This window comes from Haemaphysalis longicornis, unplaced genomic scaffold (assembly GCF_048455015.1).
Source record: "Haemaphysalis longicornis isolate Haplotype H1 unplaced genomic scaffold, Haemaphysalis longicornis Haplotype H1 scaffold_6, whole genome shotgun sequence".
Taxonomy (NCBI): domain Eukaryota; kingdom Metazoa; phylum Arthropoda; class Arachnida; order Ixodida; family Ixodidae; genus Haemaphysalis; species Haemaphysalis longicornis.
Window position 1 is genome coordinate 157,413,756 of NW_027526407.1, and position 27,575 is coordinate 157,441,330.

Here is a 27,575-nt window from a genome sequence, read left to right on the forward strand (position 1 = left end):
ACGCTGCCGAGCCCGGCACTACTACACAAAATGTATCCTGAGTCACAACCGAACGACAAGCACGAGGCATGCCGCAGGGAGACGGCCACCTTCGCACGCATGTTGTGGGACTGAAAATCCGGACGAGGCTAAATCAGGACGCATACTGCCGCGACTGGAGGCCGCGACGACGAGTAGCAACCAAGAACTATGGTCCGTTCAGCAGGTCCTCGAGGCGCTGGCCAGGTGATAAGCTTGAAGACAGGACGCGTCCACATCAGACGACAAGGCAAGCAGCGGCGAGCAATGCCACTTTGTGCATTTAGACCGAACTTGCATTATATGTGCCAACAAATACGGTTTCACAAGACAAAGCTCATTTCAGTGAGCTGCTATCGGGCGCGAGCTCTCGCGCAATTCATAATACGCGCGCAACGGTGCGCACCTTAGCCGCACCAGTGCTGTACCGCCTCCCAGCAGCACAGCGGTGAGTGTAAAAACAACTAGTTTGTATAGTTGTGGCCAGGTGACGCCACACTAAAGGCAAACTTCGCTTGGCAGTTTCGTAGCTGAAACTGAAACTTCTCCACAAACTGTGGTCTCAGCAGCAGCCACTCTGATTAAAACAGGCGTGAGATGTTATTCCAACCCTCCTGAAGACATGAATTTTTCAGAAAAAATAAGAAGAAATTAAGAAAAAGAAACATCAAATGACAGAAACAAAGAGAAGAGAAAACGGCGAGAGAAGAAAGAGAAACGAAAACAATTATGTTAACTGGAACAGGGGCGAGGAGAGAATGTGCCAGGGGGAAACGACGCTCCAAGCAGCTCCCGAAGCCACGAAGGGCCATCGAGGACGAGCGCTCGAGCGCGCTGTCGAGTGAGCTGCGGCAAGTTCAGCAGGAGGCCAGCATTTCCTTCTCGTGCTAGGCGGCTTGGTACGATCGCGCGCGGCACTGCTCGCTAATGCGTCCGCCCAGCCGCCTCGTCGTCGTGTGCCAGCGTTGACTGGAGGAGCACAGCCATGGTGCTGGTGAGTGACGGCAACCTGTTGTTGGTCGTGCTCCACTTTGAGATCGTGCTGCTGTTGCTGCTGGCTGTCCGCTCATTGTCCGTTTTGCCGACCGTCGCGCGGATTCGTGTGATCCGGCTGAAACTTGAGCGTAGCCCCGCGCGCGCGGTTGCAGGGGCGGCGCATTCCAACGGCTACTCGAGCTGTCGTATCCGGGAATCGCCAGAGATGCTGCGTTCCGGTGGCTTGGATATGCCCCAAAAACGCCCGCATACCAACTGCGCAGAGCGTGCGAATCGGTCACTGCAATTTGACGAGAACAACGAAATGCAGAGCTTGTAGCTAACGATCGGGAATCCTCGCTGGCGTTCGTCCCGAACTTCGTTCTAAGTCGATCGGGGCGACTTGTGTTCAGGAAGTTGCTCGAACCCTTACATCGGCGCATTTTGTTTTGGGCTGCGCATTGAAACGGATTCTGAGTCGTGTCATTGAAAAGCGCACGCATGGGTGTACAGTGCAAATGCACTGCCTAACATGGTGAAATTCGCTTGACAGTTGGGCAAGCTTATGAGGTGCGCACAGCAGCCTTTAGGTGGCACAAATTTGGGGCCGTGTTTAGAGCCACCCGCACTTTTTATCGACCGTTTACAGCGAGCACTTGGCAGTTTCGGTTTCCGCCGTATAGGCACCCTGCTACTGCAGCACTTTTCCCAATAAAGCTGCCTGTAGCGCACGCTAGGGCACCGAGAAAGGAGCGGCAATTTCTCGACCCACTGCCTGCAGCGTTGCGGGCCAACAGCTGTCAAGGTGTAAATGAAGGCAGCCGTGATGACTGCACTGGTTGCTGCTTGCCTTATCGTCTCCAACCTGATTGGTCAGCTACATCAGTGGCTGATGTCTTTTCTGCGATACTTGACTGCTCGTTTCGCTTGGCTTTTGCTGTCATGACGCTACCCAAAAGCCTTCTTTGTCGGGGCACTGTGGCTTCACTCGTGTGGCTTCACTCGAGACCTCACTGTTGGTGTGCAGACACTAACATAAATTGGAGGTTATGTAGTTTAATTAATTTGCGGGATTAACAGGGTGAAGCCACGTCTGGGCTATGACGCATGCCGTAGTGGAGGGCTCTGGATTAATTTTGGCCACCTGGGGATCTTAGCATGCACCAAACATGGCCGTCTTCACTTTTCGCCTCCGTCAGAAAAGCAGCTGGGGTTCGAATATTCTCGGCGGGCTTAGCCGCGCAACGCCTTAGCCACTGAGCCATCGCGGCAACTGAGTGTGTTGCAGAGGCCGTGACGAGCACGGCATCTTTCACAATAGAAATGACGCCCCGAACCACCGTGATATGAGAATGCTGCTGCTGCCTGCAAGGCTAACCAGGTGCATGTATACTACGGTGGAGAAGAGAATACTTGGAAGAGGCCCGGACGTCGTGTTTTGTGAAGCCTGCTCTGCCAGCCTAGGATGTCTACGGAGCCCACTTCTTGTTGAAGTCTAATACCCGTGCTACACGAGCGTTTCGAAGGCCTTCGTGTCGAATGTCATTTGACTCAAATGGCACCTTTGAGCTGCTACACGACGTCTTTCAAAGGCATTTGGTTAAAATGGCATTTGAGTCAAAGGAGCACGACAACTGACCTTTGAGAGTCTCAAAGGCCTTTGAAACGCGAACGGTCGTACCCTCGGGCTCAGTTTCTTCAGGCCGTAATAACAAAAACAATTATTTATGAGTAAAACTTTGTGTTTGAAGTGCAAGATCTTCGTAATTTTTCACTTGTTCACTTGTTTTCGTTCTCTGTCACTCGCTCTACGATTGTGATGTAACTTGGTACTCCGAACACCAGCGGTGCGAAAAAAGACAAAAAGATACAGTTTTGTGCGTGCTTGTAGATCGTTATCAATTTGATCACTAATAATTGCTTTTTTGCCAATTTTAACTGTAAAATTAAATTTTCGCCAAGAACGAAACATGGCAGCAGTGCCGACACCACAACATGGCGGGCGAACGGGGAAACTTTCAACTGCCTTTGAGAATGGTCGTGTAGATCGACAGAACTCCTTCCAGTTCGAATGACATTTGAAATTTCGAAGGTCATTCGGCTCAAATGACCTTCCAAATGCTCGTGTAGCACGGGTATAAGGCACTAACTGACAGGGTCCAGAAGAAGCACGTAGAAGCAGACACGGGGTATGTTAAACCAAGTGCGCTTGATGTACCACTTTAGGCGTGCTCATGGGTGTTGGCAGCGGATGCAGAAGGGGCATCAATTGCCCCCTTCTCCAAGTCCTCAAGACAAAACCCTACCGAGGCATGCTTGAGGCAAGGCAGACGCAAATTTCTTTAAAGAAAAATACACGTTACGTTGGTTCTCACAGTAGCAAACAAAAAGAACACACAGCAGGGGGGCAAGTTGTGCTCTGTCCCACCATGTGGCACGCAAGCAATGCAAGGGCGGGAAAATTGAACGTAATTGAGAAAATCACCATTGCATTAACCATGGGAGGAGTGGGAGAGGAGAGCATGTGTGGGCGGCAGACAAACACCGTCCGTTGGTGAAGTTTGCAACGGAGCGGGCAGGTACACGGACATTTTTTTTAAGACGATGGTCTTTCTTGAGCTACTTGATGCGAACACTTTGGTCACTCTGTCTGTCTGTCCCTCGATTCACCAGGACAGAAGGTAAAGAATTCTCAAACAAGACGTTTATATTGGCAAAACATGTCCGAACTACCAAATCGGGTGACGGTGTTCATTCTTGTCAACATGTATTCTGAACCAACCCAACAGGGGCTTGACTCCGTGGCAAGCTGAGTCAATCAACTGTTTAATACCCTTGCTACACTAGGGTCCAAATGTCATTTGAACCTAATGTCATTTGACTCAAATGTCAAGTTGTGCTGCTACACTACGTTTTCAAATGTCATTCGGCTCAAATGACATTCAAGCCAAATGAGCACCAAGAGACACATTTGGGATTTCAAATGCCATTTCCAGCACTCTCGGACGCACCGTCTTCGATCGGCAATAAAAAATATACTTCCGTATGTAAAACAAACAAAATATTGTGGTTTGTAGAACTTTGGTCACTATTTATTTACTTAAAATACGAAATCAACATATTTAATTTTCATACTCTCAAAACCAGTGGGTTGCAAAAAAAAAAAAAAACAACGCAAACAGCCACCGCGTTACAGTCAAAACTGGTGTCTCTTCTAATTTGATATCATTTTACTGCCTCAGACTGCTCCTAAGTTTGATTGTTGTATTAGTGTACGAAAACGAAATGGAGCAACAGCACAGCGAACAGTTGTGAAAGCTTTTAAATGCCATCAAAATTGTAGTGTAGCACGGCGGATTCTGAATGGCATTCGAAGCAACCCATTTGAATCAAATGACATTTGGTTCAAATGACATTTGGACCCTAGTGTAGCAGGGGTATAAGATAGCTCCGTAGCAGATGATGCTGCATGTTCCGCAATAGTGTGCAAGCGGCCATGAGACGGAAATGACACCCCCATTGCATGCTTAGCTTGCGCATTTCCACCCAAGCAATGCTGTGTCTGCTCTGCTGGCTGTGGCATCACATCTTCCTGGCCAAAAGGCTGTCCTTTTCGCAATTTCGGCTTCAAGATCTGCCATTTTCGCTGGTCAGTTGTGACGTCAGGCGCTTGTATGTGTTGGAGGCACAACGTCTTGTAACTTGCAGTGTAAAGAAAAACAAAAACAAATGGGGGGAGGTCAGACTATGTAGAGATGGTGTTTCAATGCAGTCGAAATTTCTGTTGCAGTTGTCCCTGAAGAAGAAAGTGTATGACAGCTGCATCTTACCGGTACTCACCTACAGGGCAGAAACATGGAGGCTCACTAGAAGGGTTAAACTTAAATTTAAGATGACTCAGCGAGCACATGGGTGTAAGACGATAGGTATATAACGTTGAGGGACAAGAAGAGAGGGTCAGGGATTAAACGCGTGTTAAAGGAGCACTGACATGAAAATTTTATGTTACACTTTTATTGCTTTTATCGATGCTTAATGGTCTGGCCAACCTGAAACAGCACTTCAAATACTTCAGCGCGCGATAGTTAATTACATTGAACGGCCTGAAAATCGTTTGTTTCAAATTCCCGCGCTTTCATCCCGAACGGCGCATATGACAGACTCCCTTCCCTGCCTGACCTCACCGCTTCGTGCGGACGTCACCGGCACCCGCTTGAGAGGGTGTTGCGCCCGCTCGCCGCTCGTGGGGCCGCGCGCGTGAAGTGATGTCACGAGTTTTTGACGAGCGCTGTCGCGTCACTTCTTTTTCCTCTCCTAGAGTGATGTCATGCTGATGTCCATTTGCTGAGTGCCGCTCCTCGCGCTTCTCCGTCGGTGCGATAAATGAGATCCAATTGAACTATGTTCTTCGCGTCGCAGGCCGCTCATATCTCAGCCAGGGTATTCTGTTGAGTGAAGGAAGCGAACTGTGCGATAATATTAACGCCGAAAATTGGTGTCAGTGCTCCTTTAAGGACATATTAGTAGAAATTAAGAAGAAGAAATGGGCGTGTGCAGGGCATGTAATGCGAAGGCAAGATAACCGTTGATCATTCCTAGAGTGGATTCCTAAAGAAGGCAAATGCAGCAGGTGGCGGCACAAAGTTAGGTGGGCAGGTGAAATGAAGAAGTTTGCGGGGATAAATTGGTGGCAGTTAGCACAGGACCGGGGTAATTGGAGATTTGCCCTGTAGTGGGTGTACGTAGGCTGTTGATGATGATGATGATGTCTTGAAACCTTACTAGGGTTGGGACCACGCGTGCATGTTGTCGTGAAGCGTGGTTTCGCAGCAGTGCCGTTGTCGAAAGCAGGAGGGAACGTTCATTGCTGGTCTGCTTGGTCCTCCACTGTTCTTGCGGTGTCAGGCGCAAGTGAGATGCGGTTTCATTTTTCTTCGCAGTGAAAGCGTCGAGTGGCTCGTTGAGTTAAAACGCGGCATCCCTGGAATGCAGTGCTGTCTCCAAAACGTGGCTCCATAGCACATTCCCCAGAAATGGAGAGAGAGAATAGACTTTAATGGTACTGGTGAGGTTAGCCTGGCAAAGTCACCTAGCTTGCTACACCAGATGTATGAGAAGAAATAAAGTTAAGTGACGTTGATGTGCTCACTAATGAAGCCTTATTTAAAGAGTCTGATCAAGACCTGTACTTTGCAGGAAAGTCAACAGAGCTTTTGTCGCTTGAAATTCTCATTTTGAGTTAGACCAGGGGCCTAACACCTCACTCTGCGTGAGTCCTCTAGGGAGCGGCTGACCCAGTGACACTAAAAGGAGCATTGCGGAAATTCCCTGCCTGTGCTTCATAAGAGAACTTGGAAAACACCTATCACTCACATATGAGTAATGCATTGCTATCTTCACAGCTGTCATTTGGGTTGTGAAGATTGGTTGGGCCTTTCGGGCATGCAACGCGTCAGAATGGGACTCGGGAGGAAGGGCAGAGAGTGGTGTTTTCTTCTCGAGTGCCGCAGAGTTGTGTGACGCCCTTGTCCCCCGCCGTGCAGCTTCCCCCGTCGTCGTGCTCGCCCCCCGACGGGGGCGGGGTGGAGGCGCGGAGCGTGTCGGAGCTGCGGGCGCTGTCCATGCGCCAGCAGCAGCAGCTGTCGTGGCAGCAGCAGCAGCTGGTGGCCCGGGAGCAGCGGCTGCGCTTCCTGCGGCAGGCGGGGCCGCCCGGCGCACAGCACGAGCCGCAGGAGATCAAGCTGCGACGGCTGCGCGCCCAGCTCGACCAGCAGCAGGCCGGGAACGCCTCCCTCGGTAATCCAGGAATGAGTGCCCAGGTCCTCCCCTGGGTGCCCGCCCCAGGGGGCTGTGCCGAGATGGGTGCGGGACTTCCGGGTGGGAGGAGGCACAACGATGATGTCCCCGCCTTTATGCCGATGTGACCATTATTTACCAAAATGGCAGCATCTGTGGATGATGGCGAGGGTGCGGAGTACAGGGACTCGAAATGACATCCGATTTGCGCCCCGACCGCCATTCGATTGGAACCGCGAGTTGCACCTGGATTGTTCCCTAAATCAAACTACATCAAATCAAATCAAATTACATAGTCATAAATTTCAGAGTTACACTTCTAGAGTTAAAGTAACAACAGAGTAGTACAAACCAAGGAACTCGTCATAACATTACTAGGCAGACTCAATAAAAAGAAAAAAAAAATACGATGACAAAAAATACAAACGAAGAAAGGAAAGAAATGAAGAAAGAAAAAAATGGCAGCATCTCCACTCCGTGGATGATGGCGAGGGTACGGAGTACGGGGATTTGACATCGCATCGTTTCGCCCTGAGTGACATCTGATTTGCGCCCCAACCGTCATTCGATTTGAGCCGTGAGTTGCACCTTGATTATTCCCTATGAAACTGCAACTCGGGGCTCAAATCGAGTTTCGCTTGACTTTCGCTTGATGGTGGTGTGCACACGCATGGACGCAGACGGACTTTGGGAGGTCCTAAGGTACTCCGCACTGTTACAGGCGAGGGAGTAAGCTGTTTGACTCTCGGGTACTAACTCACGGTTGCAGCCCAATGGGTCGGACGACTGACACTAGCTCTGTCTTGTCTACCAGACACAGGCTGGAATCGTGCCAGTGCCTGTGTGATTTTTGCGATTGTAAATGCTATGTGCACAGACGGGGACGGACATTGTGCGGTCCTAAGGTACTCCGCACCTAAAAAAGGTGTAGAGTTGAGCTGGAGTACCTTATGAAGGAAAACAAAGAATGGGATTACGAAAGAAAAAATTAGCATGGTTGCTGCTCGAATCCGGGTGCTTGTTTCGAAACTTGCAGCTCCGCTTATAGGTTACTGACTCTGAACAGCGGGTCCATTTAGGTGTTATGTAAAAGAATGGAAGGATTGCTCCAAGCGGACCAGCAGCTAGTGCTGGTTGTGCGCACAGGGGAATGGAGTGTCGCAAGTGATGCTGGTGGTCGATGGTAGAATACTTTTTTAGGTGAGGACCAGTCAGTGGACAACTGGGGACAACCTATTGTTGTTAATTAACGGGGGGACCCAAGAAATGAGTGCCTTTGCTGGCTTGGTGAGGCCTTTGTGAGACTAGTAGACAGATTACTACTGTCCACAAGTGTACCAGTTGTACTGTCAGTTGTACCAGCAGTGGCACAGCTCTAGTTTGAAAACTCAAGGGAGGGAAAAACGCCGAGCTTGTGCTGTATGTACGCGCAGTTTCCCATAACCTAAAAGCAGTGGCTGGTTGGTTTCAAACAAGCTTGTGTAGCTTTGCCCAGCCGCAACATGGGTGGCAGCCAAAAAATTCCCTCGCACTTCCCCGAGGGGGAGAGTGTGTAAGTGCGAATGCACGGTTGTTGATTGCGCGATTACGGTGGATATCGTGATCTTGGAGTGGAGAGGAGGCGCCCAACACCCGCAGTCACTGAGCGGAGAGAGGAGGAGGAGAGTAGCGCCCGCCGTTACGGCGAGGGCTACACGAGCGCCCTCATGCGTCGGAATGCGGAGCGCCCGCTACGCGAGCGAGAGCTTTCCCGCCCGAAGTGGAGAGGAGGCGCCCAACACCCGCAGTCACTGAGCGGAGAGAGGAGGAGGAGAGTAGCGCGCGCCCATCTCCCCCCGTTGCTAGGGAAGACGAGGAGGAAGACGAGGAGCGCGCACCCGCAGCTGTTGCTATGCGGACGATGGCGGCGGACTATTCAGGCTCGCTTAAGAAGTGCATTCACACTTAAAAGGGAGGGTGGGTACCACTCCCCAAACTTTCATCACGACTCAATCCTCCCGAATGATACGGTTCCTGAGGTTTCGTCATCCTTGTCGGCATGTCCTGAGGGGGCATTGTCGCACCGATGCAGCGTGCCTTTGCTTTACTCAATTACATCGCAGTTGGTGCTTGCCGTTTACGGCAGGCTGACTGGAGAGCGTTGTGCCATTTGTTCCAATGCCTCTGCACTGTCGGAATGTGTGCTCTGTTTCTTGTGGTACCAGTGGACTCCGGGAAGATCTGCAGTTTCTTTCTTTCTTGTTTCTGTCCGTACAGAAAGGGGAGCAGAGGCTAAAGGCTCTAAGCCTGACTAGGGCATCTGCTACTGGTGGAAGGTAGTGTGCGGGCACAGTATATTACATTGCACACTCGCAGTCGAGTGTACAAAAACAAACAAACAAACAAAAAAAAACTAAAGAGAATACATTGGCAGTGATGCTCCTCGAACGCTCAATGTGCGACTACTTTGCACAAAACAGAAGAATACAGAACGAAATTTTCGCGCAGGATATGGTATCACAACACTGGCGAGCTTTTCCGTGCAGTGCAGTGAGTACACGGACAACAAAATACACCCGAAACAGATGCTTACTTCAGCATAGATATCTACGATTTCGCTGCAACAATCTATTTCACGCTTCGGTAAATTTTAGCTATATGCAATTAACTGCGATAGCAGGACATTTTTAGCTATATGCAATTAACTGCGATAGCAGGACATTTTTAATCTGTGTTTTTGAAAACCGTTGGCCGAAAAATGGGGTTCCGAACTTGGTTCAATAGGGAGGGGATTTGATAATCTGTGCGTTGCCGGTCGTAGTTGGTTCTTGTAGAAGGCATTGGTCGATGTCGTCTGCGGAAGTTACGTTGTGTGCCAGTTACAGGGTTAGAAGTATTATACCCTGTTGTTGTCCCTAATGTACTGAAATGGTTCTGAAGTTCCACCTTGACAGCTGTGGCAACCTGGTTCTGTGTCAGCTGCGTTTTGGGTGAAAAACCGAAAAACTCAATGAAAAAGTCTACCGGCCAAAAACTCCCCAATGGAGCTGGCGCCATTTGTCTGTCTGGTCGTAACGTCGGGAGTTTTGTTTTCTTCCTTGATTGGGAGCGGGCTGTGGTCTGCCTGCCTCTCGGCGGCCATTTTCTCGTCTCCTCCAAACGAACCGGTGGTTAGCCTTTTTTTGTCGTGCAGTTTGCCCCGCTTCAACAAGTGACCCATCTGCAAGCGCCCGCAGTTCTGCTGGACATATTATCAGGGGCAGCCAAGGCCAACTCTGCTTGGGCTTTCCGTGCACAGGGGTGTTCTCATAGCTGTCCTCGCAGCTGTTCTCATAGTCCTTGTCGTAGCCGCTCACTCTGTGATTGTTCCCAAAAACGCAGCGGCTCCCGTACCATCTTTCCCAGGCACGTTTGTTCTGCTCGTGTTGTATACAACGTGTTTCCACGCGTATTAGCTCAACAGAGGTGAAAATGTGTGTCGCAGGAGCCCAGCCATTGATCGCCCCCGGTTCAGACGATCTGTGCCGTTCTGGCAGCTTGTAAATTGGACAAGCAGCATCGGTTGGCATGCAAGGCAGAAAGCTGAGCTAACCACGAAGCGGCTGCTGATGTTCCAGACACACTCAAGTCTGACGACCAGTGATCCTGTACGCAGTGGCATGACGCTGACTCGTAGCGGAAATCAGCTGTGGATGCAGTCGAATCTGCTTCTGTCATAGGCGGTTTTAACTAGTGCTGTTCCCAACGAATCCAGAGCAACATGCCCAACGGCATCTCCGAAGGCTTCGTTCGGCCACTAATCCGTGGTCTGACACACTGCAGACGATACACGATGGCAGTTGTTGGACTGTCCATGACCCTTCCCACAAGTTTGTTTGATTGATTGATTGTGGGGTTTAACGCACCGACGCTACACAGGCAATGAGGCATTGTCGTTGTAAAGGGCTCCGGATTAATCTTCACCACCTGGGGATCTTTAATGTGCGCCAAAATCTCAAACACGCGGGTGTTTTTCTTTTCGCCTCTATCAGAAAAGTGGCTGCCGCGGCCGGGAATCGAACCCACGTCCTGACCCCCCCACAAGTGTCACCACCTCGTGTAAAGTTTGCACTCTTGTTCGAGACGTGCACATGGGTGCAGTGAACTGTGACATGCGAGGAATTGTTTCCATTTTGCAGCTCACCATGAACGAAACTGACAATTCTTTTTGCTTTGTTCAGCCATTACTTCCTTACATTTCATGTTACATTTGTCTTGGTTCATTGAACAGACATGGTAAATGCCCAAGGCTTCCTCTATTCAGCGTTTCACTATTTACTTATCATTGCTGGTATGCTAGCAATTTAGGTGCATTTCTTTTTTAAAAATGACATGGCAAGAAATTAGTCTTTTTTGTTGGGTAAGCTGGAAGAAGCGCCTTTAATCGCGAGCGAAACAAGCACGACTACCCGGGTTTGTGATGCAAAAGAAAAGAAATTTCTGAGTGGCCTACCAGCTCTTATAGTGTGCTCATTAGCAGCTGCGTTTCAGGCACATCCCCAGAACCTTTCCTCGGACAGCTCGTATGCATGTGTACAACCAGCTGCATTAAGTTTGTACAGCTTACATACAGACAAAGACATGCATACAGACAAATGGTTTTTGTCTGTACATACAGACAAAGGTACATACTGACAAAAAGGTACATACAGACAAATGGTTTTTATTGAGTATGTTTTCTTTATCCCAAATGAAAGGGCATCACTTCAAACACCTTAACCCGAAACGATCTTGCTGATAGCGGCCTGGAACTTTCAAAATCTGAATATTTAGATCCGCCGGCCATGCGTGTCCCACCAAAATAAAGGCAGTGAGCCCTGCGGCAACGCACTTTTAAATGCAGTCGTGTGTTTACGTGTACTTTTGTAACTTCCACTGTTTACCCCACCATTCTTACTTGTATAAAAAGAATGTGTCCTTAATTTAAGTGCAGATAGCTTATTTGGCAAGCTTGTAAGCCCTGCCTAATTTGCGTTTGCTTTTGCTGGCCTCAGCCAATCACAGAGCTGTCTGTTATGACATCATGGGTTCTGTTGCGGGAAATGGGCTAGTGGATTGCAGGGCCATTCCTTTTTTTTTCCTAATTATACAGCTTATTTGGGCGAAGTTTATGTTAAAATTTGTGTCAGTATGATTCTAGTGAGGCAATCTTTCGAATGCATTAATTTAAACTCGCATTTTGTGTGCATGGCCCCTTTAATGGGTACCCGAGTATGGCACCTACCAGGGGTTTGCGTTGTCATTGGCTGCAGCTGTCTCCCTTTGGTGAATACTCGTGCCCAGAATAGCCAGGGCCGCCGTGTTTGCGAAGCGCATCTCTGGGACGCCCTGTGTGTGCAGCGGCGGAGCTGGAGGCGGTGCGGGCGCTGTTTGCGGCCAAGGAGCAGGAGCTGTCCGTGGCGGCCGCCAAGGTGGAGGAGCTCACCCGGCAGCTCGAGGAGCTCCGGCGACACAACGGCGGCCGTCCCAGGCAGCAGCACGACGGGGTGCGTGCGTGGTCCGGCCACGGAGAGGCTCCCGAATGCGCACTTGTGTTTGGCCAAACCTTTCTCCCAGTCTCGCCACATTGGGCCCAAGCTACTTGACAATCCAATCCAATCCTACGCCAGTTGACATCGGCTGCGTTCCAATTCGCGGACAGCTTGGGAGACTGCTTGCGAAGCAGTGTAACTAGACGTCTAAAGGAATCAGAATTCAAATGGCGCAGCAGAGCGCAACACCAATGCAGACTACAACCTTGAGAACACAAGCTGCGGGTTTCATAAATAACATTGCCGTTATCATTACAAACACTACGTGATTCTAAAAGTAAACAAAATCACCTGCACCACTAGTAAATTATACTAAATATTTTAATAAAAGAACAAGTGCTTTTGCTACAGCATTATGACGCAAAAAGGTGGCGCTGGTGTCACTTATCAGTTTAGACAGGAACGTAGCTTGCTTCGTTGCTGACTTCTTTGATGCCGTCTCGTTGAAGCGGTCTTCGCTGAGTGCTTCGTTCGGATTGGAACAGGGCTTAACCTGGCGGACTGTCTGCTAAGGCGGCAACGAAGCGGTCTAAAGGGGAAATTGGAACGTACCCGTCGTTGTTAGTGAATAGCTTGAAAAGCACAGTCGGTAAGTTGAAACTGGTGAGCGCAGAAACGCTGGATGCGAGAGCCGGTTCAGGGTAGTAAAGAAAAATTGCTCTCAGTTCCGAGCGATCATGTCTGACACAACCCTCACCATCATTCTTTTGGCGAAGTGTCGTAGGGGCGGACATTGTTACACTCAACAGTATTTCCTGGGCTTCTTGAGAAGGGTGACGTCAGCCACATCAAAGACTTGGTAGCTGATTGTTATTAAATAGTTCAGTTCCTGCTCTGTTGTAGCTAAATTAAAAATGCATGGAAATTGTTCCATCCTGTTGCTACTAAATTTTCTATCCAGATGTGTCATGTGGTTGTAGGCTTTGTGGATAGTGATGAGGGGCTGTTCTTTTCCACTTCTGTTGGAAGGAAGGCCAGCCCCGATTCTGAGCCAACCCCTGAAACTTGCGAGGCCAAAAAAGAAAGAAAGAAGTCGTGGAATTCAAGCCAACCAAGATAGGCGAGGTCGACAACAGCCTTTGGACTAGAATGGCATCTATCAGCCAGGAACCACTGAGGTTACGTGATGTTCCGTGCAGCGAATTTTCCGTCGTTTGGGGAATTTACGGCTGTGACTTTGGCCAAAAGGGAAAAAGGCAGGCTTTGCTAGATGCAGGGAATTTTAGGGGTCGTGGAGTGGAAACGAAAAATACGTCAGTAAACTCAACCTCGCATTATTTATTCGTTGCAAGGCATTGTCAGGGTGCGTTGTGAATAAATGTGGTGGTTAAGAAGCCTGAACTGCTCCAAAATATTGTGTTCCCTTTCGTACAGGCAGTTTCAACATACAGTGTTAGCATTCAAAATAAGCATGCTGTTTGGTACAGACCGTGAAATGCATATCACGACACCACTGCCCTGTAAAAAGAGGTAGTGGAATTTGGTTCATACTAAATCTCTAAACTGCGTGTGTTTCCCCAGGGCTACATAAAGTAGACATATATGGGTAGCGCTGCCTAACCTACTAAACTGAACAGTAATCCATGTAAAAGATGCATGAACTGCAAAAAGAGTATGCGGGGAAGTGTGCAGGTATCTGTTGAAATGCCTGTCGGGGAAACTACTAAACCTGGGGAATTTTGCATTCAAAAACCGGGAAGGAGGGGTTGTTCTACTCAGGTGGGCGCCAGCAGAAGTGCTCAAAAGCGGTGGGAGCGCTGCCTGCTGGTGCGTGCAGGGAAATGCTGGCAGGTTGTAAAAGCCTCTTGGCATGCAACAGGGAGGCAGCACTCAGTTTTTGAGGGGGGGATCCCACCCGATTGCTCCCCGTGTGGAAAAAGAGTGGCCCCACATCGATGCCTTGCAGGGTCCCCGTGGTGGTGGTAATGGCCAGCAGCAGCAGGTGGAGGCCCTGGACCGGCGGATAGCGGAGCTGCGGCAACGGTTGCACAAGAAGCGCCTGCACAACTCCCAGCAGCAGCAGCAGCAGCAGCAACAGCAGCAGCAACAGCAGCAGCAGCACTTGCTTCCACTGCCTCCTCCAACCACCACCGCCACCACTGCCAGCAACGTGGCCACCGTAGAGCCCCGGCCCCGGTCGGACCCCAAGTACCAGACCCTGCCCTACAACACCAAGTTCCGGGGGGGACCCTCTCCCGCACACCACCCATCACACTTGCAGGTGGGTGCAGACCCTCTCCCCAAGTACCAAAAGCCGGTCCGCACCGGGTCAAACAGGGGCAAGCATGGCTGGTGCAAGTGGAATAGCCAGCCTTATCTGTTGACAGATAGTTCAAGTAGTGCTCAAGGCATAAGAGAAAAAGTTTCTCCCACCTCCCCTCGCAGGAACCCCTGTGTAGATGCGACGCATAGGGGGTTCCGTTGTTTTTTCCGTTAGGTTGATTCTCCCATCGCGTGAAACGTGCCATGAACCCCCTGCCGCGGCTATGACGCAACACAATCCAACACAATCCACTTTAATCCAATCCAATCCAATCCAAGCCAACCCAATCGAATCCAATCCAATGCCCCTCGCGAGAGAGTGTTCGCTATCGGAGAGGAGAGGGGGTGAGCGGCGGAGAGCGCAGCTCGCGTGGTGAGGAGAATGGGGGAGGGGTGCGGACGGACAACAACAACGCCGTATGGAGGGACAAGGCGAGTGAATGAGATGCAGTCGCATCTAAAACCATGGAAACATAAGTGAACAGTGCCCAACTTAGTGCTCCTTCTTAATTTGAAAAGCAAGCCTTGATTTATTGAGTTGTGTTATCAGGTGTTTTGTCCCTAGCCAGGTGCCACGCCCACGCACTTGCCCCTCAGCTTTAGTGGAGTGAATTTTGCCAGTGGTGCATGCTGAAGCGCTCTGAGTGCCAGAGGAGGCAGGACAGTGGTTTCCTGCTGTCCTGCTGAAGGTAGGACACGTGCAGTTTCCTTTCGGGCGAGGGATGTCTTCCGCTTCCGGTATGCCAGGCTTTTGTGCAATTCTTTTGTTTGACTGTGGGAGAACCTGTGCAATGCAAGAAATCCAATGGCCGTCTGTCCTCCATTTCGTGTGTTCTTTAGGAGGCTTGGCTGAGTGGAGGATACGGCGATGCTTTTACGTGTGAAAATTGATTTCAAGGATATCCTTCACTCGCGTGGAGGAGGCGTTCAGAATACCAGGGGGAAATGCCACGTCACTGCGGTGTTCGCTGTCACGATTGGGGGTTGTTTAAATGTAAAACTGCGCTCGAGGACATGAGTGAAAAAGAAGCAGCAGGACAAGTGCAGCTTAAAGCGTGCTGCTGCAAAAGAGAGCGCATGTGAAGCTATACCTCCTCTGTCAACTTCTCCCTTGCCTCCACCTCCTCCGGCATCATTACCAGCAGCAGCCTCGATCTCGTCAGCATCCGACGCTCGCTCCATTCTTAACTACGTGGTGCAGCAGCTGCACATATTAACCACGACACTTGCAGCATGCCTCCGCTAAATTATGCACCTGCCGTACCTGCAACTACACGCAAGGACACTATCCTACAGTGGAACTGTCTGGGCCTGCCCCAAAAAGTTGGTGAACTTAATAAGAAACGCCTTCGCCTAGGCTCACTTCGTGCATGGGCGCTACTGCTTCAGGAAGCGAATGGCCTACCCCGTATCCCCTTTTTTACTGGCTATGCGTCTCCAACAATCATTGACCACCGTAACGCCCCACCAACGCCACGGGGTGAAGCGGTGGTATATGTCCTCACGCGCCTTCCCCAGCAAGCCATTGACCTTCAAAGCTGGTGCTCCCCGTGGCAAGAAACTGTTGCGGTGAAAGTTCAACTAAGCCCCTGTGCAGTGATCCTCGTATCCTGCTATGTGCGTCCTCACAGTGGTCATGCCCCGCGGGCTTGGTTTGGGTGGATTTCGCATATACGAGCACAACATCCCGGTTGTCCCATCCTCATCGCCGGTGACTTTAATGCTCCGCACCCAGCCTGGGGCTATGACATGGCGAGTGCGCGAGGTTCAGATCTCCTCAAGATCATGGAGCATGCTCGCTTCACTCTACTTAATGACACAACCCAGTCAACTCGCCGCTCCACGTCTACCCGTATGCCTTCACGTTCCCCAGACCTAGCTTGGTGGCTTGGCCCATCGGGTGTTACTTGGCGGCGGGAGCCAGACTGCTGGGGTAGCGACCATCGCATGTTTCAAACATTCTTCAAACATTCTGGACCTCCTTTTAACTTCGCACGCTGATAGCATATCACCACTCACCCACTTATCTGGCCTAAGTGACCACGCAGTAATCCACGCTTCAATTAGTCTCAAGTTACCTCATCAGCAAAAAAATAAAAAAACCATCACGCTCTACGATAAAGGAAATTACGAGGCTATCAATGAAGAGCTAACAACATTCTCTGAGTGGTTCGTCATTGATTTCTTGCAGCGCTCTCTTGGATGTAACTGGTCCCTTTTTAAAAATAAAATGCAGGAGTTGACCCACAAACACGTCCCCACCATTACCGTCAAAGAAAAATCATCTTCCCCCTGGTATCTTCCCCCTGGTTCAGTTCGTCACTTAAACGTCTGAGCAATAAAAAGAAACGTCTATTCCGGTCGGCTAAACGGTCTGACAGCCCACATGCTTGGGCCAAATATCGTGCGGCGGACAAGACGTTCACGGCGCAATCCCAAAAGGCTAAACGGTCGTTTTTTCTACCACATTACCAGAAATGTTACGTAATAACCCAAAACGATTTTGGAAGACTATTAACCCTAACCACCCCACTTTGCTGTTGCTAACCGACGATCATAACCACCCTGTACCAGCACATGATGTCGCCGAAATTCTAAACAAAACCTTCAGCTCCGTCTTTACCAGAGAACCTGTGAGTGAGTTACCTGACACCCCTTTCTTTGACCACGACATCATGTTATCATTAGTGTTTGATCCTAATGGTATTTTGAAAGTTATAGAATCATTGTCACTATCATCTTCCTCTGGCATCGACGGACTCAATTGAAAAATACTAAAAAACACAAAGCATGTCTCAAGTATCATTTGGGCGCACATTTTTCAGCAGTCTCTTGTATGTGGTGTGGTGCCGCTGGACTGGAAGGTGGGCAGAGTTATCCCAGTGGCGAAAAAAGGTACTCCAAATTCCAATAATAACTACCGTCCCATTTCATTAACTTGTGTTTGTTCTAAAATCATGGAACATATAATCTACTCCCACATTGTAAAATTCCTAACTGCCAATAAATTTTTCCACCCTCACCAACATGGCTTCCAGAAAGGGCTTTCCTGTGACACGCAACTCGCGCTATTTGTGAATGATATCAGCTCTAGCATGGATACTAACTCACCGGTAGATGCCCTTTTCCTAGACTTTGAAAAAGCTTTTGACAAAGTTCCACACAAACGGTTGCTTTTAAAACTATCCCGCCTAAATTTAAGCCTTCAGATTTTCGATTGGATCCGTGACTTTTTGACTATAACCGCCAACAGTTTGTTTACGCCAACAACATTGCTTCAGATATGTCCCCCGTTCTCTCCGGAGTTCCGCTGGGCACTGTTCTCGGCCCGCTGCTATTCTTGATTTACATTAATGACCTTCCTACTAACATTCAGTCCAATATCAGATTATTCGCTGATGATTGTGTTCTATACCGCTCTATACGTCATCCTTCCGATTCCGCAATCCTTCAGTCCGACCTACACCTCATTCAAACATGGTGCGAAACATGGTTAATGCGCCTGAACGTTAAAAAAACTGTACTCATCTCATTTCATCGCAAGCAGTCACAACAAACATTTACGTATTCCATTTGCGGTTCCGCAATTCTTTCTGTTAGCTCCTATAAATACCTAGGCATCAATCTAGCTTCCGATCTTTCTTGGTCATCGCACATTTTGCATATTTCTAACAACGCTAACCGTTCACTCGGCTACATTCGACGAAATTTAAAACTTGCTCCCCCTTCACTAAAGATCCAAGCTTACATTACACTAGTTCGGCCTAAGCTAGAGTACGCGTGCGCAATTTGGGACCCCTTTCAATCTAATCATACGTACACACTTGAAGCCGTTCAAAACCGTGCGATTAGATTCATTTACTCCGACTATTCACATCATACTAGCGTATCTGCCCTCAAACGCCGCGCCAACCTTAAAACATTAGCTTCACGACGAAAAACCTCCCGCCTTTGCCTTTTTCATAAATTCTACCACGCATCGCCTCCTTCATCTGCTATCACACCCGCCCACCGGACGTCATGCCGCACTAGCCATGCAAAAGCTGTTTATCCTCCAGCAGCCCGTACATCTGCCCATCTGCACTCATCCTTCGTGCAAACAGCCAAAGACTGGAACGGCTTGCCCACCGACGCCATCCAGCACTCCGACCCTACTAAATTCAAGGATTTCATCGATCACCTTATTAACTGATGTACGTATCTGCCCACCCCTCATGTAATACCCCTACTCGGGGCATTTGAGGTACAATAAATAAATAAATAAATAAATCATCCCATTTGCCTCGATATTTCATCTTCGCCCTCTCGTCGCCTACGTCGTAAATGCAATATTATCAAGTGGGACGAGTTTCGGAAGTCGATTAGCCAGATATCAGCATTCAAAGAGGACCCTTTATCATCCATACAAAGGGCTCTTGAAGATTCTACAACTGTAAACTGGGTTGACGAGAGCCGCCCTAACCCTGATTTGCGCCTCCTTCAGCTGTGGGTGCAGCGCCGCCAGGCAGAAGTGTTTGCTTGTCACAATCCCAACTCTCCGACTTGCCAAATCCGCCTTAAACAGCTCACAGCCGCGGCTCGTCGCCATGAACGCCGGCTGTCCCGCCAGCGCTGGCTTGACGTGCGCTTCGTTAGGGCCTCAGTCTGGGCTACGCTCCATATGGCGCATTTTTCATTCGTTGGAGCGATCACCACGATCCCCAGATCCTGCTGCGTCAGTGTTCCTCACGTCCAACCAGACTTCTTTGCAATTTGCAGATACGCTGGCCCATACTTTATACCCCGATTTTGACTTGGACCCAGCCGTCATGCCCCCTCCGTTCACTCTTCCGTCCGGTGCTGGTACGCCGCCATCGGAAGCAGCAACCGAGGGCATACTCTCACCATTTACAATTGCGGAACTAACCGCGGCCATTGACACGGCGGCACTCCGCAAAGCTCCTGGCCCCTCACGGTGTAACATTTGAATCTTTCAAGAACCTCGACCATTCTTCTCTGGAGGGACTCCTAGAGGCGTACAACCGGGTTTGGCTCACGTGTACAATCCCCCCGGCCTGGCTTCAAGCGGATGTTATCACTATCCCGAAACCCGGTAAACCAAGTACAGACATCCGCAACCTCCAACCAATAGCGCTTACGGCGACCATTTGGAAGCTGTTGGAACGGATGATTGCCACACGCCTTCAGTGGTGGCTCGACGAGCACCATCTATACCACCCATGCCAAATTGGATTTCGTCCCCACCTTGGTGCAGAGGATGGTCTGGGCCACCTCTCCGAGATGATCCTTATTGGCGGCCGATCCCACCGTGTTCGCTCTGTGCTGGGCATGGATGTTCACAAAGCGTACGACCACCTTGGCCACGCTGCCGTCGTTGCGGTACTTCATCTCCTTCACCTGCCATCCCGCCTATGTGATTTCATTTCCTTCTACCTACGAAACCGCACCTTCTCCATACGTCTCAACGGATCTCCCATAGGTTCCTTCCAGCCCCGCCGTGGTGTGCCTCAGGGATCTGTCTTGGCCCCCTTGCTTTTTAACATGGCCATGATACCTCTTGCCTGGCGACTTGGTGCTGTTCCACACATCTATAGTATCATCTATGCAGACGACATCACGGTATGGTCTGTTCACCAGGACCTTCATGTCCAAAGTGTTCGCCTGCAACAAGCTCTAGATGAAACCAATTGTTGGTGCAGATATCTTGGCCTCACGCTTTCGCCTAACAAAACAGCCCTTCTCACCGTGGCCAACGCATGGGGCCGTCGGCGGTTGGCAACCTCCCCGATCTGTCTTTCGGTTCAAGGCACGCCTATACCAACAGCATCTACCCTGCGGGTGTTGGGCTTGGATATTACGGCCACCGGTTCTGCAAAACCTTGGATTCGCTCTGCAAAGCATCAAGCTTCACAATCGCTGCATCTGTTCCGTCGCATGTCTCAAAAAGCCGGCGGTGCGGCCTCCAAGACGGCCCGCATGCTTGTCCGAGCCATTCTTCAGCCTCGCATAGTTTATCAAGCGCAATTCCACTTTCTTACGAAGTCAGACTGGGCACTACTCGAATCAATAAACAATTCGGCTATGCGAGCTATAGCTGGTCTTCCAGCCCTCACCCCCGTCCCTATTCTGCAACAGGAAGCGCAGCTCAACACGTGTGATGAGCTAGTGCATCAGCGTCAACAAGCCCGCCTCCAAAAACAAGCCCTTGACCCTGCTTCCGCCGCTCTTGCAGCATACATGACCGGTTCACCAGCCCCACCACTATCAAACACCACTATACGGCCCCCATGGAAGTTCCACCAATTAACCGATACACGACCTGTTGCCCGTATTCATCCGCGGACAGTTGGTGCTCCGATTCCGCCTTTTATGGACATTGGTAGCCCTTCGTCTACGCTGATGTTTGTCGACGCCAGTGCTTCCGATACCTTACTTCATACGGCTCTACTCTGCCCGACTGTGGCTCCCGATCCAGTGACCTGCACTTACATAACAACGGAGAAGTGGCCATCAACGCAGGCAGAACTCCTTGCAGTGCGGGATGCTCTGCTACGCACATCATTGCTAATCAACCACGCTTCACCACAGTGTACAATTTACACTGATTCGTCGGCAGCTGTTCGAGAGCTTCGTAAAACTCTCACGTCCAACGAACTTCTGCTAGAAATCCAGGACATAATGGACACTTATCCATGTCGTGTGCGCGTGTCATGGCGCCAACGGAATAGCCACCCCGCAATGCAGGCTGCAGATGCCGGAACACACCCCGTGCGTGTGCACTATCCAGCTCCTCTCGCACCTTCGTCAAACGGTGTTCGCCTTGCCAGTGCAAAAGAACGTCTACGGCGCACCGCGCGCGCTCTCATACCCCCGCGCGGTACAGATCTCCCTGGCGGGTTGTCTCGCCAAGATGAGGTCCTGCTCAGACGTCTTCGCCTGGGAGTCGCCCTCATGCCAGCTGTGACGAGGTCCTGGCCTCCTCAATACCATGCCCCGTTCAACTCCACCTGCCCCTTTTGCCCCGCTCCAGTTGACCAGGCTACAGCAGAGCACCTGGTGTGGAGTTGCCCTGCTCTGCGAAGCCTACGCGCTGTGCACATCGCCACCTGCGGCCCGCGCCCCGGACGTCCGCCAGACTTCATGGCGTGGATACAAGGACCACATCATGGCCCCCTGCTCCGATTCCTTCGGGAATCCGGGGTGTATCTATACATTTAATTTCCCCTTATGCTGAATAGCAAACTTCCGCAATAAAAAAAACAAAAAAAAACAACTAGCTTATTGAAGGGATGAACATAACTACATACATAACTACATATATATCCAAAGGAGAGCTATTCGGTTTGTTTATTCAAAATTTCATCGCACAGATTCGGTTTCCGAGCTCATGCGTGACAACGGAATTCCAACCTTGCAGTCCAGAAGACAGTTTCTCCGCCTTAAATTATTGTATTCACTTTATCACCGCAAAGTTGCTTTAGACTGTAGTTCTTTCTTGAAACCCCTTGCTACTCGCCGTACTCGTCATTCCCATTCTCTGTCCTTAACCCCAATGTTCGCCTTCACCAATCTGTTTAAATTTTCCTTTTTTCCCCACACAATTAATGATTGGAACAATACACCCGAAAATTGTCTAAACTCTCTTGGTTCATTTGAAGCAAATGTTTAGTTGTGCCTTTGTAGTTGCCTCTGGCGTTCACTGTTTTATACTTCAGTTCTTGTTTCTGCTTTTTGCTGTTTACTGTTTACGGTTGCAAAGTTACGGTTGCAAAAAATTGCAACGGAGTTTTAAACGTTGAAATTTCATACAATAAAGATGGCAAGAGAAGCACTATCAAAACCTTACCTTTTCAGTAAAAACACGTATGTAAAAACACGTAACCCAGTTTCCTTTTTATTCACTCCCCCTTTTCCCTTTGGTGAGTAAGGTTTGTCCTTCAACTCGCCATCAGAGCTGCCTCCCTCTCTGAAGTCGCTTACTTCTTCCTGGTCGTCGTCGGCCCAGTCGAGGCTGTTGGAAATTCCCGTCGTTTTGGAGCTGCGGATGACATGCTTGGAGGGAGGGAGCTGTGCTTCCAGTGTCTGCGAGCAGAGCATCGGCAGAGACGGCCTCGTGATTTTCCCAGCTGCGGCCAGGTCGTGATCCACTCCGTGATCAGCTGTCCTTGAAAGGCTTGTTGATTGAGATGTCGAGCGGCTTCAGCGTGTAGGTCAGGCCACCCGGGCACCCAACTCCCTCCTTATGATGGCAGTGGCAAGCAGAGTCCCTGGTCTCTGTACCCAGACTGTTTTGAACCAGTCAACCATCAGGTTAGCTGACATATTTTTGGAAGGCGTCTTCCTTTCTCAGGCAACAAACAGCAGCAGCCACTGCCAGCATTGTGGTGAACCACTGCTTCTTGGTGCCCGTCGTCCCTACGTGCACACTTTTTGCACTTCTGGGCATATCAAAGTTTATGGCCGTCTGGTCCGTGTTGCCCATCTGGGACAGAAGAAACGGTTTTTCGTCCTGGATACCAATCGTGAAGCAACTGAAATTGCGCACCTTGCAACCGCTGGTGCAACGTCGTATGCTTTTGGAGGCATAGCCCGTTTCAGTGCGGCAGCCACATCATCTAACCACCACCTGCTTTGAAAACACAAGCGAGAAGGCCACGACGCAAGTGGGCTCCTCGTAGGACACGGAACAGCCCTCAGTTTGGAGTCTCTTTGCGTGCTCCAGAAGTTTTTCCCACACCAGGAAACTTCCCTTCTTTGGGCCCATGATCCCCGTTTATCGCCCGGAGCTCTTTTTTTGCCAGTGGCGGACACGCACTGGGTCGGGTCGCTCAGCCTTCAACGCATGCTCCACTGGCTTCAGCTTAAAACTGGCCGTGTAGCTCGCGCACTGGCACATCGTATGCCGTGCACCAGGAGCACACAAAAAGGTCAGACCATAGCTGAACAAAAACTTGCAGAGAAAGTCGCAAAACAGAGGAAACAAAGAACAGAGGAACAGAGGAACTGTGGAGTGCAGAGTAGGGAGAGTCAGGAGGAATGGTACACTTTTCACAATCTGCCTCAGAAATGTTGCTTCTCACGTCGAAACCTGACATGTCACTGTCCGAGTGATCAAATGCTGCAGCAACCATCCCTTCTTCCCTGCAAAAACTGGGGGACTTATGCACTAGCCGTTTCTTTGTTGGACGGGTAGTGGCAGCAGTGTTAGCTGTGTTAAACACTCTTTTTTTTCAAACTCCGTCATGCAAACCTCTCTGCGGCATCTTGTTTAATTGCAAGCGTCTCTGTTGTGTCTGTAAAGACCTTATTTCTACCTTTCTTCCTTCCTGTTTGCCCGGTCTTAATTAAGGGGGGACACTGGTCTTGAGGACATTTTTGCTATTTTTTAACCTATGCATTTGAGATTGACACATTGAGTGTATTTCAACATCCGAAGCAGAAATATCCAGCCAGTTTTCCTCTATGGAGTGTAAGCTTAGGGTAGTGCAACATGTTATGCCACTCCATTTTGGGCAATTTTTTCATTATCTAGCTATGAAATACCCAAATAGCTTTTATCCCTTTGTGCTCTAGAAGGACCAGGGAGTGCAACTATACCACTGCAGTAATTTCAGCATGGTTTCTGCAAACGCTGTAAACTTCATAAATGTCAGGTCATCAATTTCCAGAGTTTTTGTAAAACTAACTGCATAAAATCTTGTGCCAGCAAAAAGTGATTCTGTACTTTTGTGGTTTTATTGAACTGTTCAGTTCACACGCCATCGAATGCAGCAAAAATGACACAAATCGAACCGGTAAATCCCAAGATATTGTACCCGACAGCTGACTTGGTGGGGAAAAAATTGGGTTCTGAGAAAACAGGGCCCAAACTTTGGAAACATAGACAAAAATGGTCATTTAGGCGACTTCAAAGGGTGACAGCATTGTGAATAATTATGCTACAGCTGTTATATTTGGCCGGTACATTCCTTGGGACCTGTACAGTGCAAATAAAATTATTACCGAAAATAGATTTTTTTTGCAAATTTTCAGTCCTCAAGACTGGTGTGTCCCCTTAATAAGCGGTGCAGGTTTAGGGTTGGACCTAAGGTCGCCCCAAATAATTCAGTTTGAGATGCAGTTGGCACAGAGGCTGCTTTGTGGACAGTAGGCGCCAATATATATGTAGTGACGTTTTGAGCCTCAGAATTGAAAATATTTCCCAGACATTGCACAAATAATGGTGGCGGCCTGCAGTGACACGTCTCCGTTGGGGACGCTAGGGGCAGAGTCCTTCAATGCTTCTCATCTGGCCATGAAACTCCTGTCCAAGTTTCGTACGGGGACAAAGGCTACCGCGAGGGGCGCCACTGCTGATCGGAGGGCATGGGGCGCGGTTGCCGCTGCTCTGTAGCCAGACCGGCAGGACGCAGTAGCAGCATGTCTGTTCGCGCCAAATTTTTTCGTCGCTCACAAAATGATAAGTCCATTTGAGCGGCCCACAACACGTAAAGCGAAAGCGCACCGCTGATAAGGCGCCGAGGGTCCGTTCCCTGCCAAACGCGCTCTGACCACTTCCCCAGCTGCCCTCCAATCGACAGCAGCGGTGCGGCCTCCCTGGGCTGCTCACCAAGCTGTCCGATAGCGCGACGGCGGAGTTTCATGACCAGAAAAAGCATTGAAGGACCCTGCTATGGGTTCGCTGTTGAAAGGCAAAGTCCCCATTTTCTGAAAGCCTGAAACTGTGTTCTTTTGTGTCCCTGTTAGCAAGTAAGAGGGTCCGACTAGTTCTCTAGCATTGTGCTTGGAAGTGGCCTTAATCCCGGGGTCATTTATGAGTGGGCCATTGCAAGCAGCGTTGTACTGAGATTTAAATGGTCCTTACATAGACGGGTCAAGTGGCTGCACTTGGGGGTACAGGTGCAGGATGACGCCGCTGTCTTTGGCCTTGTTGATGGTGCTGATGCTGACATGGCTTTCGTGATTGCCAAAATTAAAAGATTGGGTTCTTCCTTCCAGCACTTTGTATGCCTCACGATGTTCTCTAATGCCAGTAGAAACAGTTTGCTGGATATCCACCCTGACTTGTTTGCCAAACCAAGACTTGGCATTTGCTCAATGCCTGAAGTCTGTCAGGATGTATACCCTTGGTGTCTTCCTGAAAGCCAGATTAAACCAATAACTTGCAAGTGTAAATATTCACGCACATTAAAGGGACCCCGAAAAGCTTTGTGAAGGTGACAATCAAATGCATTCAGGTGGTAGAACACATAACGGGGGATTTTTGAGCCAAGTGTGAGCCCCATACGTTGTGCAGATAATTTGTAAACAATTTTTGAAGATCGCCTTTCTCAGCCGATGAGCGCGACGCCGCAGCGAGCCGACCGCGGCTGACGCAACGACGACCGCAGGTGACGCAACGGCGAAGGCGCCCCCTGATTCGCCCAATCGCCGGCAAGGTCGGCCGCCGGCGGCGTCACTGCCATTGGCTTCCGGCTGCTCTTCCTCCTTCCTGCGCGATCCCGAGGCAAAGGCGGGTCCGCAGTGATTGACGCGAGCCTAGGCGGAGGAATGTAGCTAGCTGCTTTGAAGGAGGCAGAGAGGGAGGAGGAGTCGATCGGCAAGTGGGGAGAGGTGCATTTAATTGCTTCTGGCGCAGCTAATACTGAATGTAGATCAATAATTCCAACGGCATTGCATCGCTATATTGGTGCTACGTGACAATACAGGCCTTTTGTAACTTTTACAGAAGGCTTTTCTGGGTCCCTTTAAACGCGTTTATGTTCATTGCATACAGTTCACAGCACTCCTACTACAGCCTATTATTGACGTTTTGGTCCTGGGCTGCTCGCAAATGTGTAGAGGATTTAAACTTTTGAAGTGATGCCCAGTTAATTCAACAAGTGTTATCGTGAAATGCCATGGAACCAGGCCTAATCTAATTTTTGTGGAAACAGAAATTTATACATCTAAAATGACTGCTTTCGGAGCGCTCAACCACGATGCTGATTCACTTGAAACAGCACCAGCCTTGCTGAAGGGGGGAGTAAGACAGTGCCTGCATTTGTTGCTTTGTTTGCACAGCGAAGAAGGTTTGTTTTTTTGTTTGGCAGCTGGAATTGCGCAAGCAGACAATTTCAAAGTTGTGAGCCGTTGCGTTTTTGCACTCGCGCTGCTGGCTACTACTCAGATTTTTTTTTTTTGTTAGAATGCTTTTTGAGCATTTCTGCCGGTGCTGTGGTATGATATTAAGTTAGTGCAACCGTTCATGCAAATTCATTCAAATTCGAAAATTCGTGCAGTCAAGGAAGAAAGCAGGCAGGTGCTAGTGCGCAAAGAAATGCGTATTTGTTTGCCGTTTGTAAACTCTGTTCATAGATTCCTTTAACTTTTGGCTGCGCAGTTGAGTAGAGGAACGAATGAACGGACTTGAGACTTGAAAAGGGGGGTCCGCAAAAACTGGCTGCAAGGCTAGACTTGAAACAATTGTAACAGTTCTACTCCAGTACAAGTCGAGTGTCTCGTTTGCATGCCTTGATTTGCGCACCATTGATTGGTGCCACGTTTGGCCGCATCTTTCTGCAGCAGTTTCTTGACACCAGCTGTCACAAAATCGACTTTGTGACAGTTCTTTTTTTGTCAGTTGACTTTTTTAGTCAATTGTCGCAAAGTCAATTGACTTTGCTACGAATGGTCTACATCTCTAGGCCAAAGCCTAGAGATGTGATCCAATTCCTGAGTGTTTGTCTTGAGAGAAAGTTGGCAGCTGTCAGAGTGAGCCATTATACTCGGTTACAACTCAAGAACGGCACCACCTCATGTGTGTATCACTCTGCCAAAGCGCCGGACACGTGACGTCAGTGCGAGCACGTTTTGAAAGGGGTTTGCTATGAATGCGTGATATCGTCTGCCTTGTCTCACGCAGTTTGTTTGTCGTCGCTGGAGTCATATATAAGCATATTAAGTCCAAAAAATCACGGGAACGGCTCACGCCAT

The 27,575-nt window shown here is 49.6% G+C and overlaps 1 protein-coding gene across 1 annotated transcript in view; it reads left to right on the forward strand.

Moving 5' to 3' along the window:
• Positions 1 to 757: 757 nt before the first annotated feature.
• Positions 758 to 27,575, forward strand: part of LOC144141226 (uncharacterized) — a 71,955-nt gene continuing 45,137 nt past the window's right edge. Inside the window, exons 1-4 of the mRNA XM_077672782.1 lie at positions 758 to 1,012; positions 6,537 to 6,789; positions 12,148 to 12,293; positions 14,245 to 14,559. Coding sequence (XP_077528908.1) covers positions 1,004 to 1,012; positions 6,537 to 6,789; positions 12,148 to 12,293; positions 14,245 to 14,559 — 723 coding nt within the window. The 5' untranslated portion in view covers positions 758 to 1,003. The remainder of the gene's footprint in view (positions 1,013 to 6,536; positions 6,790 to 12,147; positions 12,294 to 14,244; positions 14,560 to 27,575) is intronic.